The sequence below is a fragment of the Apteryx mantelli genome, chromosome 12 (genome assembly GCF_036417845.1).
Source record: "Apteryx mantelli isolate bAptMan1 chromosome 12, bAptMan1.hap1, whole genome shotgun sequence".
NCBI classification, from domain to species: domain Eukaryota; kingdom Metazoa; phylum Chordata; class Aves; order Apterygiformes; family Apterygidae; genus Apteryx; species Apteryx mantelli.
The window spans coordinates 19,523,861-19,545,203 of NC_089989.1; the positions used below are offsets into that span (position 1 = coordinate 19,523,861).

At 44.8% G+C, this 21,343-nt stretch overlaps 1 protein-coding gene across 1 annotated transcript in view; it reads right to left on the reverse strand.

Moving 5' to 3' along the window:
• The window catches only part of CADPS (calcium dependent secretion activator), a 246,120-nt gene that overhangs the window by 102,516 nt on the left and 122,261 nt on the right, over nt 1-21,343 (reverse strand). The window contains exons 7-11 of the mRNA XM_067303622.1: nt 18,106-18,217; nt 12,709-12,848; nt 10,165-10,231; nt 1,588-1,696; nt 122-334 (exon numbers count right to left, since the gene is read on the reverse strand). Coding sequence (XP_067159723.1) covers nt 122-334; nt 1,588-1,696; nt 10,165-10,231; nt 12,709-12,848; nt 18,106-18,217 — 641 coding nt within the window. The remainder of the gene's footprint in view (nt 1-121; nt 335-1,587; nt 1,697-10,164; nt 10,232-12,708; nt 12,849-18,105; nt 18,218-21,343) is intronic.

Below are 21,343 nucleotides of genomic sequence, written 5' to 3' on the forward strand. Positions count from 1 at the left end.
AATGATAATGAAATAAATCTGTTTTGTATTCTTGAAACATGTGTACGAATACTGATTTACATCAGTGCAGAAAATCTTTCCATCAAAGACTTCTGCTCTCTAAGAGAACTTATTTACTTACAAAATTGAGAGATTGGGGCGTCTAGCTGGGGCACATTTCCTCCTTTAGCATTTAGCTTTTGCACTTGGGTAGGCGGCACAGGTTTGTGAGACTGGCCGGTGGCTCGGTACATGGCTTGGACCCACAGGATACGGTCCTGCTCGTCGTCACTTGCAAAAATCACCGTGTCTCCTTCCTTCACCGCGTTGAAGAACGCTCTGCCGCCCTCCAAACCTGGCAGGAGAGGAAGGCAAGCTGTAAAAGCGGGTAGGAATTTCGCAGATTCTGAGGCCAGTGACGAGACCTGGCTTCCCTGCAACCTGTGCTCCAGGGGTTTCCCCAGGGAAGCCCCTGCCGGTCCCGGCTCCTGGCTGAGCTGAATCACCTCCCCAGCGCCAAACTCACTGCCCACCCAGCAGCGAGCCCGCCAGGGCCTTGGGTAACATCCTGCGCTACGATTACCAAAACGCGCCCAACGCGTGCGGGGTTAATAGCTTCTCTCACCTACCCGCCGTCTGCAGCTGGGCTGTGCAGTGCGGGTCGGACTGCTTGAGCCTGGTTAAAAACGGAGCGTAAGGGTTTTTAAGGGGATGCGGTGGGAGGCATGGATCCATGATGTTGAGGGCACTAGTACTCATGCTGCGCAAAAGCCGTTTGGGCCGAAAGGCCCAGCCTTTTCTCAGATAAAACTCCCTGTTATTGCGGCATCACTGCCACTGCCTTGACAGGGGCTTGATGGGACACTGCTTTTTTATCTTCCCTGAGGGGCACACACTTATTTCTATCTTTACCCTGATTCAGTGTCCATCTTCTTGTCTCTCTGACATTGGTACAAACCTGCAGTCAAGGTTCTGACAACAAAACCTATTTCTTTCTTCATCTCCCCTGGGGGATGCTATTATGCAGGGCAAGGTGAGGACCACCACGCTCAGTGCGTTGCCCTGCTGAAAAAAAAGAAATACGGTGCTCCTCCACTTGCAAAAAGGTCTCAGCACCATGTAAACAAGTAGGTACACCCAGGTACCAGGATGCTTTCTGCCCCTTCTGCTCACATACATTTGCCCCAGAGAAAATACAACAGGTAAAAAAGGTTGGTCCCATAAATATTTCCTACAATGAAGACAAACATACTTGCTAACTTTTTACTTAAGGAATATAATCTGGAGGCACAGGTTAGGATTATTACTCAATTTGAGCATTCCGCTCACATTCGTATTTCACTGGGATTTAAGTGTCTTATTCACTTAGGTGCCCCAGAAAAGACTAGTCTCTCCTTCTTAATGTGCAATTCTCAGCTCATTTCCTTAAATCTATTTATAGTAAAGTCATGCATAGCTAATGAGCAGTATAAACACAAACATATTTATAATAATACTGATCCCAGTGCAGCTACAGGCAGAGAGAAAGAGGATTCCAGCTGGGGAGCAGTATTGAGCGTCACAGACACGAGCACCTCTGCCGCAGCCGTAAGCCGCCGGTTCCCGTACCTGGCTGCGGGTCAGTGTAGTCCACAGTGTATCCGTCAAGCTGCAGCAGCTCTTGAGGTTCAGCTTTTTTCTCCCGGTAGCTGCACATAGCAAATGTATATTGACTAACCTGAAGAAAACCACAAAGCTAAGATGGCACCAGGTGACCACGACAAGGCAATCCAAAGTGCTTAAAAATGCTGCACATTTACGGCATGTTTATGGTGACCAGGGAAGGGGGAGTTTTAATTTTGATGGGCATTGCCCACTTGAGACAGCCTAAACTTTTAGCACGCATTAGCAAAGCACTCTCTTAATACAGCCTGCTATGGCTGGCATCTAATTCTCGGCATCAATACGTACAGTGGTTTAATTTCCTCCAAGAGAGAAAGCTACACGCTTTAAAAAACTCATTCATTCCCAGACAAGTGCAAGAGTGACACCCTGTCACAAACAATGTGAGCTAAATTGCTAGGTGCCAGTCATATTAAAGCAATCTTAAGATCCCACTGATCTCGGCAGTTGTTGTCATCAGTGCTGTAAATGGCAGCTCTCACTCCTCTGAGGTACCATCTGCATGACACGACACATTCAATGTCAAGTTCTCGACGGAAGCCTTTCCGGCCGCGGGGGGCTCTGCCAGGCTCCCGGCTCGCCTTCGGGAGGCCATCAGGCCGCATCAAGACCCCGCTCAGACTTCGCATGTTGCAATGTGGATCGTCTGGGAGAAGCCTGTGCAGGGAGCAAAGGATTCTCCGTGCTTTAGGCTAGGAACTTGCAGGGAAATTTACTGTCAAATGATTTCAAATGACTTTGTTAAGGTTGTGTCACATCCTGGACTCCTTACATAATTTTATTAGTGTGGACATTTTCTTGACCTCTGGAGGAAACTTTGACTTCAGAGGGATCTTTAAAACTCTCATGGATGGCAATGAATCGTGTTTGTCATTTTTCGGGAAGTCAGGAAACATCCTGAAAGAAGGGCTTCATGCAAGCGATTGCGCTCTCCCCTGCAGCCCAGCAGCTGAGGAGCTTGCCTCCAAACTAGGGGTAAACCGCTCTGTTACAAATACACATGCAGCGCATATTCTGGTGGCATCTATCACTAATAAAATGTCATTTATTTAAAGCAGGAGACCCAGTTCTCTGGTTTAGCGTCTCCCAGGCAGTGCTTGGTATATTGCTGCCCTCTACGGGCCTCCGCTAGCTGCCAGCCTGCACTCAGCAGCCTCTGCCTGTGCCATGCCTTACTCCAGGAACGGCTCCAAAAACCACCTAAGAATAAACCCTATCATTAACACGTTTGTGGGAGTAAGACTAAAAGTGATGCTTTAAGCATCTTGCATCTTCCTTAAAACTATAAGCACTGATGAAAGATTGACAAGTAACAGACCAATAGCAGGAGCACACTAGTGCATGTTATATGCTGTGAACTTTGAATGCCTACCATCTTACCGGCAACACAAAAACTGAAATGATTAACAAGAAGAAATCTAAAAATAGCTGAGTGCCCCACAGCACAATACTCAGACGACTCCTGCGGGTTTCATTCAGTTATACTTGCAGTATATTGCTGCCATCTCCTGGACAAACTCTTGAATGCGCTTTATTTACAAGGAAGACACTTGTGATTTCATCACAACAGAAAGCATTTGGTTTGTCCCTGTTAGACACCTGTACTTTAGGGATGCCACAATAAATTTAATTCCTGAAATGAGTCACACTAATCTACCTTTGATTAGACTAATTTTTTCATTTTCCTGTTGCTGCTTCACAGTCACAGGTAAAATTAATTCAGTAGTTTAAAATATCTTCTCTGACCCACAAAGTGAGGTCTAAATTTCAGGCACTTCTTCATGTACAAACATTTCATCTCATCTTTGGACCCAGAAAATATTCTTCATCTATATCAATAAGCCAACCATATCAACACAACAGTAACACATGGAAACACACACAAGCATTTCAGGGTCTATACCTCTCCTTTTAAAAGCTAAAAAAGGACAGATGCAGACAGCAGACTTTGGTGGAGGCATCCTGGCATAGATGCAGAGTGAGCTGCTCCCTCCTGTTAGCTTTCACATGCTCTCCCTGGAATAAGCTGCTCTATGTCATTATGGGAAGAAACCTGTAGGTCAGTCTACAACATGCGATGAGCCTGGGCCTATCTGGCATCGTGTCCTACTTATTCTCTGTTCATACAGCTGAAGTCCAAAGCCCAAGTTCAGGATTGTCCAAGAGCTTGTTCAAGTGCCTGGCAGAAGGCAAGCTTGGACGAGGCTGGAAGGAGGAGATAATGGTTTGCTACTGATGTCTTCTGGAAAAGGTGCCAACTGTGCTGCGCAGAGTGCCTGCACCTAACAGCTGGAGCTAATGACTTTAAGGACCGGCATACCAGGCTGTCTGTCCTATCTGGCTGCCTAGGGCATTTACCCCTTGCAGTCAGAACCAAGGTGATGCCCCAGCTACCAGTGATGGGTGGCTCCTTCCATTTGTGAGTGGTGGCAAAAAAAAAAAATCCTACAAAATCAGATCCCGGAAAGCTCGGTATGTAACAATTCTGCTTCTCTGCTGAACAGCACTGTAGGATCAGGGGGAGATTGCAGCTTGCCTCACATCAGCCCTCCAGAAAATATCGTGCTTTATAAAGCTTGCTTTCTGTGGAAGCTTAGAAGTGGCCAGACAAGTGAAATAGTTAATAGCAGAAATTCATCTTGCAGCCTGCTGAGTTCACACCAAACCCATAGCTGAGTATAAGAGCAAGTGAGCAGATGGGATGGGCAAGATGAATGGTTTGAGTAATTGAAAAAAAGATGGATACAAAGAGGAAGCTGAAGGAAGACTGAGGAGAAATCTTTGCCCAGAGAGGGACAAACTCTCGAAGCAACTGGGATTTCATCCTGGGACTAGATGAGGGGCAGCAAAGGGGCATCTAAGGAAGCTGAACTGAGTGAAACCAGAAGAAGGGAAATAACCCAAGGCTGCCCTGCCTGATCCATTGCAAAAAATGAACACTATTTTGAGATGTAAGTTGAGGCAGAAGAAGAACAGAAGGAAAAGAAAATGAGAAAAGAGAGAAAAAGAAACAAAGAAAATCAGGAAGGGGAAAACAGAGACAGCAGGAGACAAATGCCAGAGTTCACTATTCCTAGGCTGCTAAATTAGATCCGACTTTCTTGGCACTTGACCATATTCTGTCATCAGCTATATAATCCTACTGGTTAACAAATACAGTGGATAAGTATTAACCAGCACTGACTTCATCCTTGTTTTACCACCAAATACTTCTGTTCTGGCCAGCACTGCTTTTCCGAGAATCCTGTTCAAACCTGTTAATTGTTGTTCCTCACACTTCCAGCATAACACAACTCAGTCAGTCACTTGCCCATTTCTCACTGTTGACATAACAACGCCCCACTTGGGTTAAATTCTTAAATGGACTTTTCCTAGATTAACAGCATGCATTTTGTCCCAAGGGAGAGAAACTGTGCTAAGATACTACCAGCTGTAATACAGCTTTCCAATTTGATGGGAGAGTCTTGTCCTCTGGTTCCAGATGTACATTGCCTCCTCAGCCCTTTACTGGCACAAATGAGCAGAGGAAATGATCTAGCTTAAAGAAACAAATGTGAAAACAACAGTTTTCACATCTCAGCACATTCATTCATCCCTAAACAACTGGATGTAACAGTTGTTCTAACTTCTTCCTTTAACCAGGAGGTGTGTTCGTGTTTTCCCAGGGCAGATCTGCATGAAGGGAAGCCAGGCCTGTTACGCCAGCCCGCGAGAGTAGGACTACGTATTCAGGATCCACCCTAACCAGGTCTAATGGGTTCTGACATCTGTTTAACCAGCAGCTCCCAAACATTTTGTATTAATCCTCAACACTCAAGGTTTCTCAAGAATCACCACCCACGCCCAGTTCTCAGCAAAGGTCTAATTGAAAACATGATTTAATATGATTATGGGGACAAGCTACGGGTCATTTACCTTGATTTGAGGACCACAATCTAGGATCGCTGGTGTGGGATACTGCAATTTTGCTGAATTATTTTCAAGTTCTGTTGGTTATTTGGAGTTACTGAACACTTACTACACTTTGTTTTATTCAGAATCAGCTGAGTTTTGCTGAAAGCAGGAACTGTCACTGTTAGTCTAAATTATAATGAGTTCAGGGAGTCTGTTACTAGAACAATAGATCCAGGCGTAGACACTGCAACTGGTTTTAATCTGCAGAGAGTTGATCTGGTTCCAGCAACATGCTACAAACATCATCAGACACAATCAGCCAAAAATTGCTTCAAGCTACTCAACAGACATGTCATCCAGGTACCACAGAGTGTTACTTCCCATATGCTGCCAAAGCACAGAAATGGGGTTATGACAAGAGAAAAACAGATTCAGTCTGAAATCTCGGTGTAATTAATTCACTTGCCCTTAAGAATCATTATAAGAAATTTCCTCTCGCAAAGCCAGCCAGCCCAACAAAACCAACAATAGTGTTATTTCCAGTACAGCACATTAGACCTTGCAAAGAATTAATACAAGCTCTGTCAGCTATGAAAAAATTCCATCCAGCTTTTGCACGATCAAGGGTCTAATTGGCACACGGGCTGAAATTTGTATGCTGTGCTCAGCCAGCTGATACAGCAACTTAGAAAACACTTCTAACATCTGTGATGGATGCACAGTTCCTCTCTCAACCACTCACAGAGAACTTTGCCCTCAATTCTTTCCTTGCTTTTGCTTACCACTGCCACTGGTGTTACTGTTGCCTTTACGAAGCATTTTCCTCACTTGTGATGCTGCGGACCATTTCCATCCAAGCTCAGGGCCATATTCTGCCATCGCTTTCACACTGCATATCTCAGGATTTAAAATTAGGCAAGTAACGAGTCTCTGCCATGTAATTTACATCTAATCAGTATTCTGCTCTTCTGCTGCTCATCTCAAAGGGTGTCTACGAGAAGGGTGGGCAGTGTGCAGAGAGGACTGCGATTCATTCAAAAGAGAAAACTATCCCCCCTTAACGCATGGGCGCACGTTGGAGGAGCAAGCATACGCACCAGCCCTGCAAGCTGCGCCATGCTGCAAACCTTCACCAAGGGGCCAAATAAAGTCCACATGGGAGTGCACGCACCAAAGAGATGAGGCCCAGCTACAGAAATGGCACAAAGGAGCTGCTCTCACCCACTACACCCAAACAAATCATCTCTTCTCTTGTGGAGCCTTCACAGCTACACAGACACAGAAGGTGCGAGGGATTATTCTGCCCAAATTACAAGTGAGTTATTGCTCCTTTCCCCTTCTCTCCAGGGCTTACAGAAGCCAACTAGCAATGGAAATGTGCCCTGTAGAGCTCCCTTTCCCTTTCTGTGTACTTGCGCAAAGCCTCTATTCATACCAGCGAGGCACCACTGACACAAAGGAGCCAAGCTGCCATCAACACCTTCCTCCACAGTGCCGCCTATGCCATTTGGCACCTTTGTGCCTTGTTTAGATGGATATGAAGAGTTTGAGTATTTATTACCATAAATTTCTTAACCTCTGGTACCAGAGGGCAGAGTGGTACTGTTGAAGAGCACTGAAAGAGCTGAGGCTGGACTGGCTGCCTCCATCTGCAACAGGGAGCAGGGGTAGGAGAGGGCACAGGACCAGGAAGAGGTTACTGGAAGGGAAGGCAGACAAAGTTATAATAGAAGATGCTACAGATAAGGGAAAGAGACAAGGGATCAGAAAGGAAACATATTTAGTTATTCATCCAAACTTACAACCGTGCCTTTTGGCAGCACTACAGATTGAGCAGACCACTAAGTCCCAAACGGAGAGCATGCTTTGGATGCCCTCTCTCGGCTCTAGCGCAGGCAGAAGCCTGGTGTGGATGACTAAGCTCCTGAACATGCGCTGCTCCTTGTCCATTCTTTACGTAACTGAGCCAGCTCATCTTTCTGCCTGGGTTATTCTCTGCCTGCTGTTCAGCAGAGTTCAGAGCATTCTGGACATCAACACCTTCGCTTCCAATCCCTGTCTGTATCAGCACCCATCCTTTGCATTGCATGAAAAGCAAATGACAAACATACGGACAGCAAAGTATTTTTATTCCATCTTTATTGCCTGCTGACATGTTCAATATGCTCAAACTACATCTGAGGGACTGCATAGAGAGTGTTTCTTGTTTATATTTGATGTACAGCAGAACACTTTACATTGCACCAAATGTTGAGCAAACGGTAACGTAAGAGAGGAGCTGCAGTGGCAGCTGGAATTTCTGAGGTGGTCTATGGAGTCTCTCTGGGGGCAAAAGTCTGCTCATCTTATTCAAATGAACTGCTTTTCTGGCCAGATTCTGCTCTTATCTGCAAGCTGAAGAATACAGACCTAGTAACATGAGAAAAGATGGTCTAACTCTGAGAGCTTCAATTCCATGGCAAGAATACTAAGCAACTGAAAACTGAAAACGTAACTGCAACTATGTAGAAAGGCCCAGAAGAAAACCTCGAGAGAAACATGGGAATTAATCTCCTAGGGTCCAAACCTACAAACCCTTGCACCCAAGAGTATCAATATATTTATTCATGGAAGAATCTATTTTAGGAAAGAAAAATTGTTCTGTCACACACAGGACCTCTCCGAGAAGGCCCCTACTTTGAAGAATCCCTGTCCACAAGGAAAAAAGTGACCAAAAACCTGGTCTGATAGTAATGAATCAGCCCTAAGGGAAAAGCAATACTAATTGCTTTATGGGTGATCATATACTGCCACAGCACTTTTAATTTAAACACAGAACATAATATAGCAAATGTATGGAGAAAAGCAATCCCTCATTTTCTGTGTATAGTTTTATATCTTCTGCCCAAGAACAGGGTCATTATACAACAGTCCCAAGAAGGCCTTTCTTTAACTGTGGCCTCTGTTGGCCCTTAAATGTGGATCGGTGTGGGATTCGTTTCCAGAGGTCTAGCCCTGCAAGATGCTGGGGTCCCCAGCAAGGTGCAGAGCACTCCTACCTCACCCTGGGACCTAGTTGGTTCCTGCAGGGTGGGTGCATTTGCAAACCAGATACTCTGGGAATGGATTAGACAGAACCTAAGCCCATCACTTCTACCTAAATCTAAATACACTGCTTGGGCAGGCTGAGACATCTCCTGTTGCTGGTCTACACGAATGCCCTGCCCTCTCTTCTGTGGCCATTTTGACTCTATTCAGAAGAAAGAGTCCAGAATGATCACTTAAACTGTCCCTGATGATTGTACTTGGTTACAGGACAAGGTACTGAGCTGGTCTCTCCAAATAGGCTCCAACTTACATGGGTCGTGTCATGTAAATCATAAGTCCTTTTTACCACTCCAGGATGGATTTTCTTGCCTGCCATGTGGATTAGCCCTATGGAGGCTGGCAGTGAGAAGCACAGAATGCAATTCAAGCTTCCTCCTGAGACAGTTGAACTTAGACTAATAATTAACTCAAAACAAACTAACCAGTTCTCATGAGGTGATTTAGAACCAGAGAAGCCAGCTGTGAAATGTGGCAGATGGACCGCGTGGACTCCTCCCCTCTTACTGGCACAGGAAAATCAGCGTGCAAGGGTGCTTTATCAGAAATGTGGAGTCTGTTGCATCTGGTTTGCACCTTGCTCTGTTCTTATACATGGGTGAAATCCTGGCCATCTGCTTCAGATGTTCCAAGTAGGATTTTACCCTCTGACTTGATTACTTTTAATTTGTGCTGGCACAAGATGACAGTCAGATCCCCTGGTCTGGCCAACGCATTCTCACCCTGCACAAAGCTTTTTTTTCCTCATACTTAAGAGACAGCAAACCCTGGGGAACCCAGAGAGGAGCAAGGGAAAGCAGGACCCAGGAGGACTCTTGTGACTTTGTTTATCAGGGTGGTGTGAAGACGGAGCCACTCAACCCAGGGCCCCGACTTCTGTGGCTTATGCAGCACACTCAGGCTACCCTTAGGAAGGGGAAGGGAGGGAAGATCTAACATGCAAGTAATGACCAGACTCTTTTAGATCTTGAAGAACATTTTCTACCTGTTTCTTTGAAATTCTTAACAATGATCAAATATACAGGTCTACTGAAACTGGGAGTGCAGAAAATGAAAAAAGAAAGGAAAAAAGGAGGAAAAATACTGAAAAATGACCAATGAGAGCTGCAAACGATGAGAGGGAGTAATGAACGTGAAGGGAAGATAAACATCGAGTGAAATACTGACTTTGACGTAGCCAACAATGAAACTTCTGTAGATTTCAATGGACTTTAAATTTTACCCAGAGGCAAAAAGGGAGCATTTGCACTGAAGTGCCTGCAGCCAAGATAGACTGAGCTTTCCCCTTATCTCATTAATTCCTCACTAAAATTGTTTCTCCATTTCACCAAGCACTCGGATGCCACAGGAATCTCATGGCTAGAGGTTTGTAATTGGGATACCCTTGAGAAGATGTACAATATTTTAGAAAAAGCCATGACCCAACAAACACCCTATGTGGAACCACAGTTTTGCATCAATTACGCAGCACTGAAAAAGGTTAGAACAGAGACTTAAATCAACCAACTTCATGATTTAAGATCAGCTTCTAGTTAAATTGGTTACCTGGACCAGGACAAAGAAGCGTTTCTTCCATCTCTTCCAAACATTTTTACCAATGGCCCATAAATATCTAGGAGAAAAGAATAGGTGAATTCAGTACACAAGTGATTATATATTGTTCTGTTGCTTTTTTCTTTATAGCTAGAAAATGAAGCTAATGCACAAGCAGGAGTAATTACAGAAGTCTCTTAAACTAGGCAGCATTATTGAATGTATTTATTTCCAGCCTGACAGAGTAACCTGTAAAGAAAGTGACACAAAAGGTTCCAAGTCTTAATGTTACACAGCATTATTTCTCTCTTCCTTTTTTGTCTTTTACAATTTGCTCAGAATTTAGAAGCCCTTCAATACTAGTGAATAGCTACTACATGGTCAGATGGGTGAAGAATACATTACAACGGAAGAACTAAGGAAAAGAAACCCTAAGTGTTGCTTTAAGCCTTCACAAAACCTTTTGGCTGAGGGGAGCTGTCAAACAGAGGGCTACTTAATACATTAAAACCAGTTCAGGGGATCCCAGTATACATTGGACTGACTAAACCAGGTCACTGTGCTGAGCAGCTTAAGATGAATTCCTAGAAATTGCTTGAATACAGATATTCAGGCAAACTGAATACTTTCTAAGGGGGAGTGAATCCACTGCTTTCTACAAATGAAGAAGTAACTTTTAAAATTAATATCAAAATTAGCATTTAATCTTTATGATGAAGCAGCTGCTGTGGCACTGTAATACTGTAAAAATAGTGGGAATTCCATACTAATAATAAATACAAAGATAGCGTTCAGCATTAATATGTTTATGTATCATTATAGTTACTTTGGTTCTGGAACAACACATAGAAAAACAACTCCTTTTTTTGTTATGCAGGTGGTTCTTCATGTCAGAATAGATCCAACATATGCACATACTCTTGGTGAATGCTTAAGCCACACAGCTCCATGTATCATGCTAATGTGGGCACTGAGTCCTTGATTAGAGTTCAAAAACATGGAAAATATTTGTCCTAGTCCCAGAGATTCTCAGAATTTTGCTAGTGAATCCAAAGGGGCCAAGATTTGATTCTTTATTAGTCCTGCATAAGAAAGCAGTTTCAGAGTTCAACATATTAGCCAATTAACAGTTATAACATAAAAAGTTATTATGATTTACAGAGCCTAGAATCAAAAAAGTTCTTTTGAAATACAATTAGAGATGCTGGATGTTTTCTTTTAACTTCATCTTTAGGTTCCATTTTAGATAATTTTCTATCAGCTCTAATGGATATCATATTATGATTTAGTATTACTCAACACAGTCCATTAGAAACAAAGGCCAATCTGTTTATATTCCTTCCTGAAGTAACCCTGATTCGCCAGGAGATCTAAATAAGATGTTATGAATGAGCGAGATCTTGATCACAAAATAGCTAAGGGAAAATTTTATACCCAAAGAAGACAAAGTCAGTTTTACTGATAATTTCACTGAAGCTAGAACTTCACAGCAGATAGCTTAAGAAGGACAAAGGGTTCCTATACAAAATGTGTAAAATGCTCAGAGAGTTGATTGACTACATGTATATACTGCACAATAATACGTGCTATTGTATATGAATGTGTATTATGGAAAAGGCTTTGGCCAGATTCTGCTCTTGGTTATGTATAGGAAAATGCAGAATAATTTCAGAATGGTCATTTACTCCAATATTTGTGCATGGCTACATGCAGGAACACAACTGAGCAGAACTTGATTTTCACAAAGCACATTATAGAGCAAGTGCCAAAATAATCTGTAATGCACATTAATGGACCAGCCAAAGCCACTAAAATCAAGAGAAAAGACAGCCTCAGTTATTGCAACAAGTTAACATTATAAACCACACGGTTTTAAGCAGCCTCTGGCAAATCAAATGTTAGTCGAAGAAAGCATGATAAAAGGCAGGGCTGCTCAGCCCAATTGCTATCAAGGAAACAAATATGGCAGGTGAACAGTTCTTTTCTGCTTTTGGTGCCCGTGATCCCACGGTGGAAAAACTAAACTTCGCATGTGGCTATTGGCTCTGATCTCATTAGCAGGGAAGACAAGAGAAAGAATTAAAAGAAAGATGAGTGATTCAATCTGTCTAATAATGATGAAACAAAACACTATGAAAATAAAAATGAAACAGAGGTGCTTTTATAGCATAAAAAACACACTAGAAAAAAGAGTTAATCAAAACAATGACTTTCCCAGAGAGCTTCTGTAGTAAGTTTTTATCTTATTCGCAGCTCTAAAGAGTAAACAGAGGCAAGCCTTGCCAATGGCACTAGCTAGAGCTTCCCAAGAATTTCCTGAGGAATCTTGTTTAAAATTTAAACTGTTCGGCTGATATGCATTGAAGAGACTATACTAAGAACATGTAAAGTGCATTATAAATGACTGAACTAATGCCATTTCTATATTTACCCTTCTTTTGACCTTTTGTGAACTTGAGAGTCAGAGTTTTTCTTCCAGAATCTTAAAAAAAAAAAAAAGAAATTTTCTAATGCACATTCAAAATAAAATCAGTTCAGATCAAGGCGAGTGTTTACCCAGAGTGCTTCATGTTTTGAGGCTTATCCATTCGCACTGCAAGCTTGATCTTCAGATCTTGATCTGGGCAGTTTTTGGAAACAGCCATTTTATGCCACTCTGACTGCTTTGGGCTATTGGGAGTAGGGTGGAGAACAACCTGTAAGCATCAAAACCAACAATGTTAAAGAGAAGAATTATTCACTAAATGGGTTTTAACGGGGAACAAAACTACATCAGATGAACTACTTTCTTCCCTATAAGTCAGCCTGAAAATTTCTGTTCACATCGGTGAGGCTAGCTTTTTTTGGCATTTTAATATACAGATTATTATTTTGAGATTAGTTTATATATTCTTTGGCTGCTCTACCTACTGTGTCATTGTTCATGAAGTTGTGCAGAACAGAACTGCATTATCATTTTCCATCTTGCATTTATTTAAGGAAAGACCACAGTAAAAGAATTTGCAGCTGTCAGTTCAGAAGTGATGGTGGACTGATGTGACTGGTAGCAAACCAGCAACAAGATCTCACTGAGATCGTCTACTGCAAACCTCCATTTTCAGACTCATACAGCTCTGTCAACCTCTAACCCTTTGACATTTTCCACGCGAGGTGCACTGCTTCAAGTTTTCAGAAAGTTTTACCTAAAACGATTCATCCATTGCTACGATCAGGGTGTCATGAAGCTGCTTTGATTTTTTGTTTACAGGTAGGACTAGATGCAGTAGACGATATTTCAGATAGGTCAGGGCTCTTGGTGAGGGAACTCCCAAGAATTTGTCATCACCCCTGTGAGTCCCCACTGTGCCATGTTTCTTGGTTTATCTCCCATGCCTAATTCCCCTACAAGTTCTCCTTGCTTCTTGATCTGCACATGCTTCTTGAAATGCACATAAAATACAGGCATTGCACTACCGCAGTAGATAAAATCTGTACCAAATATTGTGATATAAGACATTGCAGGATACTCTACTTTTATTTCATGCAGAGAGAAAACGATGGGACAGTCTCCAGCTGGGGTATATCAGTGCAACACCAATGATTTCAGTGGAGCAGTGCAGATTAATACCAACAGAAGTGCTTGGCTAACCAAAGAAACTGCCCCAAGAGGCAAATAATCCTTTTCTGGCCATGTACATGCTTATTCCTCTCACTCATTACCCCTACAAATCAGAGCAGCTTCCCCAGACAGCAAGTCACAGAAACACCAGCATGGTCAGTATATTCTCCAAGAACTACACTGCATTAGCCAGTTCCCCCTGGGGTATCCACACGTATCCTTTTAGGTGGCTTAACCCTGTGACTGTAGGACATTTATGTGTATGTGTGGATAAAAGTGCAGAAGAACCACAGCTGTCTTCAAAATAACAGTCTCTCCCTCCTATGCCCATTCCTCTTCTGACCATGTCACTCTTAGAGGTGACTTTGCTGGGTGAAAATTCATTTAAGTCTCCACTGTGAGATGACTCTCCTTTACATCCATTAACCTTTATGCAAGAAAATTCTTTTACAAATGGCTCTGTTCACCCTCATTATTTGCTCTGCTTCTATCACTCATTCCTTAGTCATACTTAGTCCGTGCAGCTGTCAAATTCCAGCACAGCTTATGATCTTATATTCTATCATCTTCAACTTTACTGCTGAGTCAACAAGCTAGGGTTTTTTCTACCAAAATGTCCTTGACCCTCTGATGAATGATTTAAAAAACTATTTTAGTGTCTCCCCCAAAGCCTGAGGTTAACACCAGTAGATTTTGGATTTCAAACTCATTCATCATCATTATTTAACACTCTTTGTATTGAATTAGATTAAGGCTTTCTCTGGCAGGAATCTGAAGCTGTTATTGGTTATATAGAGTGACTGAGCAACTGTGGCCTCCAACAAATCATTCTTGGAAAAGACTGCATTTTAGCAAAACCTGATGATCAGGGATTGGCATTATTATATATATATATATATATATTTTTTTTTTCTCCATTGGTTTAAATCAAACCTTTTCCAAAGGTGTAGGTGGGAAAGAGGGGGCTAGTGGTATAAATACCTTCCAAAGGTGTAGGTGGGAAAGAGGGGGTTAGTGGTATAAATACCTGCTGGTCTAGGGACGGATCCCTGCCCCTCTCTTGTTCTCAGCTCACAAGGGCTGATGGTTAGCTGGGATGGCTGTGCCTGTCAATCCCTGAATGCTCCCCCTGTCTTAGTGCTGCATTAATAGCGGAGCAAAGCCTAGGGAAAACTGTCCTCCAAAATCTTCCACAGCACTGGGAACATGAGTCCTCCACGCAGGGTGGTAGTAGAAAGATGGATGGGCCTGAACTGTGAGCAACACCTAGAGACCCCCACTGCGAGGCAGGTTGTACAGCCCCAAAAAGGCCTTGCCCTAAGCCGTAGCGCTCAGCAAGGCAGCAGCCTCTCCGTGTGTTTGGGATACTTTTTGCTTTCACTGATTTCTAACTCATTTTCATCAAAAAGCTCATAAACTTCATTCAGTGTTGCTGTAATTCACAGCTCTTCCCCTCCTTGCTCTTGGTAGATGAAATCCTGGCACGGCTGAAATCTGTGGGAGTTTTGCCATTGGCTTCAATAAGGCCAGGATGTATTCCCATGGCTTCAGCTGCCCAACCAGCAGTTTAGGGCTTGGGAGCTTTTTCCAGCTCTTCTTTTGATAAAAGTGGTGAAATGAGGAGTGCCGGCCAGTTGCCAACTTAACACTTGCAATAGAAAGTGAGCATTGTAAATGCCTGGCAGAGCACAAAGCTGCTTCTCAAAGGGCAGCTAAGCATGGGTGTTTTTGTGCATAAAACTGCCCCTCAGAGACTTTGCTTCCCTCCTCTCTCTGTTCAGACAGGTTTGTGCCCATTTGAACAGTTAAATCAGGGGCTTAACACGCTCCCGATTTCATTATTTCATTAAAAAGAAATCCTGATGCAGCCCGATCAGACACGCGTCATTGTGAGACTGCTCCAGGCACACTGAGTGTCCCTTTGAAGTTCGGCTGACTCAAAGCACTGGTGGCCGTGGTCCAAAGGAAATCACGGTCCTGCTCTCTGCACTTGCTGGTGCTGGCCCACATTCTTCGGATTTCAGAAGCTTAAAGTGGAGCGATGGCTTCCCGCTGGACTGGGAATTAAAGTGCATCAGCAGGGCTGGCTCATCAGTATTTCAGGGCAACAGGGGTTGCTTTGGGGCCTGACATCTTTCTTAGAACAACATGCAAAGCTAATTGCTTTCCGAGACTAGCAAAGTCAGCACTGCTCAGCGCTGCCAGTGGAAACAAGACCTACAAAGCAAGTGGTTCTGCATCAAGTGTAACCACTCAGGAAAAAAAGCCCTGAACAGCATTGTGGATGACTTGGTGAAAAGCTCTGCTCAGCATGCTGCAGCGGATAAAAGGAGGAGGCACAAGGTGTCGGGCTGTTTAAAGAATGTAGTTTTGGAAATAATCCTGAAAATATTATGATGCCGTGCAGCAAAGCAACTGTAGTCCTTCAGCTGGAGTACTGTGGTCTGTTTGGTTCTCTTGAAAAGAGAAAAAGGATGTATAGAAAGGAAGGATGAAGTTCTGGATGAGGAAATTCTGAAGAGGCTGGTACTCTCTTTGAAGAGAAGGGTGAAGAGAGGAAAGGAGGGTAACTTTGCTTTTCTCTCTCCCAAGTGCAAGAACAAAGGATGTTTCATGAACATGAATACACAAATATTTAAAATGAACATAAATTACATGAGACCAAATCACCTGCAGAGCTTTCCACTATAAAGATATAAATTAGATCAGCAACTCACTAGGATCCGAAAGAATATTTGGCACTTGTATGAATATTAAGAATATAAAATTATGTTAATTAGGACAACCTGTTGTTTTATGGGATACAGACGTTTGTGTGCAGCCAGTGACTGTAAGGAGTTAGCAAGAAACAACCCAACAACAGGTCAGATCATAATTTCTTGGACTTGCCACAAGATCAGAGGCTTTTTTGGCCTTGGTTGTAGACAAGTAGAGAGCAGGGTGTGCTGTAGAGCTGGTCAGATAGAACACAGCCTGCTTCTGGAAATTATACAGTCCATGCTGAGCTGCTACACAGGGAAGTGCCAAGTCAGTGTGTAAGGTGCAGCCTCACTTTCTGTGAACTGTTTTTTATTTGGTCTTCACTATGCTATTCAGAAGAACAGACCTGCTGTCAACTCCTTTGCTGATTAAACAGTATTTGCTCTTCATTTTGCATGCTCCCACTCTCTCTTCTGTCATGTTACAAAGCCACAATGTGGCTGTGGAGCCTCCCTTGTGATACCACCCTTGGAAACCCAAATCAGACTCTGTGACGTTTCAACCTGCCATGACTTTGAGGTCAAACTGTGGGTTCCTTCACAACTTTTAGCTTCCTGCTATACACTCAGTTTGAGGGGATATCTCTTGGGCTTTTCTTCCTTGGTAGGATTAAAAGACTGCACTCTGTATGTGTTGCACAAGCTGCTAATTATCACTTTTTTCTTCCCCACCCTGAGTGCAGCTAAGGAGCCGAGGACACCAGCCCGTGCCATGGAGGTGGCCTCCTTTGCAGAGGGAAGACTGTTGGTACAAATGCCATTCTCAAAAACCTGAAGAGCTGAGGAAGGGAAGGCAGGGAGTTTGCTCCCAATTATGGTTGAGGCGAAGATAGGCTGTGAAAAATAATGGAGACTAACTGAAGTGTCCTAAAGCTACAGAAAGGTACCATCCACAGATACACTGCAGCTGCGGAGCTGGAGGGCCACCAGCCACATGGAGCGGGGACCAGATTAGGGACCACAGGTGAGGGGCAGAGATGGGGCAGGAAGGTCGGCTCCGACAGTGGCTCCACAGCTGGCGCTAGGGGAATCTGAGCTTTTTTCTAATGAGAGTACTGGTGGGTGAAATGAACCCCCCACATTTCACTTGCTAGTCCGGGCCCCACTGAAGCCACCAGTTTAGCCATGAGTCCTGAAGGAGCCTGGATTTCAGCCTTCTGCAATAAGTACAGCAGTCAGTGCTTTCAAATGCTCAAACTGTTCACTGGCTCTTCAGTAGATATGAGAGCAGTCTAACACTCTCTTGCCAAACTTAAATCCCCTATTTTGCTTCAGCATAATCGCCTTTTCTCCCTCAGCAATGTCCATTTCCGTAAGCGACTTCTAAAGCTTTCCGGACTGCTAGTATCACACACAAGATCCTCTGCCTTTGCTCAGTGTGGGCACAGCCAGCTGAAATGCTGCCATTAAAAACTAACAACAAAGACAGCATGCGAGATGCATTACTTTCCAGCAGTGTAGAGCTTGCTTTTTTCTCTCCTGAAGTTTGGCAAAAAAGCCCATCACGTTGTGCTCCAAAGGTATTTCCATACAGGAGAGATTTCTCTAGAAAAGCAGGGCCAGAAGGAAACATTATTAAACTCAAAATCTCCTTACCCTCCCAAGTTCTTTGTCCTCCAGAGCCAGCACCCCTGTGCTCTCCGTGAACAGCTTCACCTTCACTGCTGGAAGCGCGTGTGTCGTTGAGAAGTCTCCTTGGGTGCCCCAGCTGTGGAAACAGGGACAGAGACATGTTCAGCTCCATTGGCAGGTCAGCGGCGCTATTACTTGTGTGCGCAATGGTTAACAGAAATATCGTGTCTGGCACAAGCTGAGGTGGCTGGGCTGTCTGAGTGACAAGGGCATTAATTATCTTCTTAGGGAAATGCGAGACAAATGTTTAGAAAAGCCGTGATGGTTCTTTGGGGAAAAAAAGAGAGTATTTGGGAGCAGCATGAAACCAAATTTAAGAGAACTTATTTATTTAGAAAGAACAGTATGCCTCCTGCAGTGACAGCCTTTATAGTTAAAACGGAATTTGAGATCTAGGACATCTGCACCTTGGACATCTGTAATTGCTCATGCCTCTGCTCTTCCCTTGGCTAATTAATCTATCCTTTCTACATTTAAAGTGAGGCTTACTTTCTCTGAAGATAACCCAGTTTAACCTGGAACATGTTTTGAGTCCCTGGACAGTCTTCCAGATAAGTCCAGCTTTAAGCTTGAGCCATCATCTCTGAGGTAAGCCTAGTTTGCTGAGAGCACAGAGCAGGGTGCTGGATCCTTGGGAATGGGATGGTAGTGTTCGGGACACCTCTCCAACTAGGCAATGAACCAAGACCACTGTCTACTATTGGTACTGCACGAGGCATCTCCCAGCTGGGACAGCAGCTTGGGAAGCAGTGGCACGGAGGCTGAATGAACCACAGTGAATGCAAAACTCCTCTAGATCTGCAAGTCTGGATGCTTCTACAGCCACAAGCTTGTGAGCGTGCAGAGAAGGTGAACTAGTTCTGCACAAAGCGTTTTCCCCTCTGACCACCCCGCAGAGCTGTGCTAGTAACAGGTACAACCACGCAGAATAGCGGTGTGTGGGAGCTAGCGAGTACGCAAGGGGAAAGACACTGCACCCTAGCGCAACACTGAATCCGTTCTCGAGAAGTCTGGCACCGTTAAGGCTATTCGCCTTCAATTGCAGTACGGTGGGAAAATATTTGCAACCAGCAGTTCCCTGGGGAATACAACCCCACTTGCTAGTGACCCTCTAGTGACCCTAGAGATACAGGAGGGTCTAACCCACAGTCTGCTAACATGTATGGCAAAACTGGCCCTTTTAAGTCTTCTAAGAGGAGCCCTCCCTGCAGCCAACCTTTGCTGCTGGAGTCCATGAGGCTTGTGTGGAAACTGCGGGGCTTGCAGCCTGGCGGAGGGAGCTTTGGTGATGGGTCTGAGGAGTTTTCCTTGTTGTCTTAGAGGTTTCCTCCCTGTACTTGGACGCTGGGGACAGCTTTGGGACAGAGTCTCAATTTGGCCACAGCTCATGGCATTTTGTCTCAGGTACTTTTCCCCGTGCCCTGCTCCCGTGACAGGAAGGCACAGCTCTTGGGGCCGGGGCAGAGAGGGACGAGCGCGCTTGTCCATGGGCCGCTGCAGAGATTTAGCACACCGGTGTCCCAAATCTGCAGCGAGCAGCTGGCTGCGGTTGGGATCACTGCCTGGTTATACTGGCAAGTGGCGAGGGCTCCTCCGAGCTCCGACGGCGAGCGTCCTCCTGGGACGGCGGCGGCGGCTGGGAGCCGCAGCCGGTGCCTGCCAGGGAACTCTCCGCCGCCCCGTCGGCGCGGCCGCGCTCCCTCCGCGTGGCGCGGCAGCTGAGCCCTCGACGCTCGCAGCCCGTGACCCCAGCCCAGGCCGCAGGTGCTGAGCACAGGGGAGCCACTCGCGTCGGGACGCCGTGCCGCGGTGTCCCCCACCCTCCCGGCGCTGCACGCGAGCGGGGATGCGGCGGCCTCACGGCGCACGCTCCTCGCAGCGTCGGCGCCGAGCGGCTTGCTCTGCTCCGTGTCGGAGGACAACCTAAGAGCCCGGGGTGCGTGACGGGCAAGCTCCGTGCTGCGGGGCGGTGGGGCGGCAGAGCCCGTTTGCACGCGGCCGCTTGCGGAGGTGCCCGGGGGCTCTGCAGGGTGGCGCGTCCGGAGCAGAGGCGCACGGCCCCTCTCGGGGTGCTGCTGCTCGGATGAAGACAGGGCTTGTTCAGGGCCTTCTGCGCCTTGGAGCCGCAGCATGCCGAAACGGAGGGCACCCCTTCCCTCCCTGCCCGGATGAGCAGCTTTCCTGCTATGATTTATAAACGAACCCCTCTAGTCCGCTTACTCCTTCTCTTCAGCTAATTAGCAATGACAACCTGCCAGTCTCCAGGGAGTTGCGCAAATCTCTGGGACCTACCGCTAATCCTTCTCGTAACTTTTGATGTTTTTCATCTGCTCAGCAGACTTCACGAAGCCCTGCAGACCACTGACCAGCAGCAGCCTGCGCATGAACTTCAAAGGCCCCTTCACCCTCTTGACTACCAAAACCGATATACGCATTCAGTCTTTGGTCCTTCTGCCCCTTAACATCCTGAGCTCAGTTCGGTTTCAGCCACGAGAGGAATGGTCTCTTAAAGCTTCCCAGAACTTACACAACAGTCAGCTTTGATTTGGAAAGATCATAGGCAAAAGAAACTTGTGAAACGCAAGTATGTTCAGCATCCTAAAGACCACGGCTTTTCAAACATGGTCATGAAGAATATTCTACACAAGTCTCATCATTTACAGGAATATGGCAAATTATTCACCCGGGTTAAGTTTCTTAGGTCCAAGGAAACTCTGCCCTTTGGCAAAAAAGTGCAAGACTGAAGAGGGTCACGGAAAAAAAATTAAATAGAATATGAACTAAAGCCTATTTACAAGCTTAAAAATTTTTTTAAAGTAGCAATGCCACTAAAAAAAAAATGTTATATATGAAGTTAAAAAAACCATACTTTTATGTCTGAGACTTCAGAGCTGTTTTAAGCTTTGTTTCCACAACTTATAAAGTCAGAAACTTATTAAAAAAAAAAAAAGTCAGACAGAAACTTCCAGACAAAGCTAAGCAAAGCACTCCTAAACAGCCCTCGCCCTTGTTAGAAGGGCTCAGCAAGCCAAAGGGCAGCGGGACGGCGGGGAAGCGCGCACTGCTTAGGCAACTGCTCTGAACACCTGGCTGCTTGTTCAGAGGCCCGGGGTGAAACTAGCAGATAAGAATTGCCTTTTTATTTTATTTTATTTTTTTAATTCATTGTGAGCTAGATTTCTGTGTTGATCCTAGGGACCCT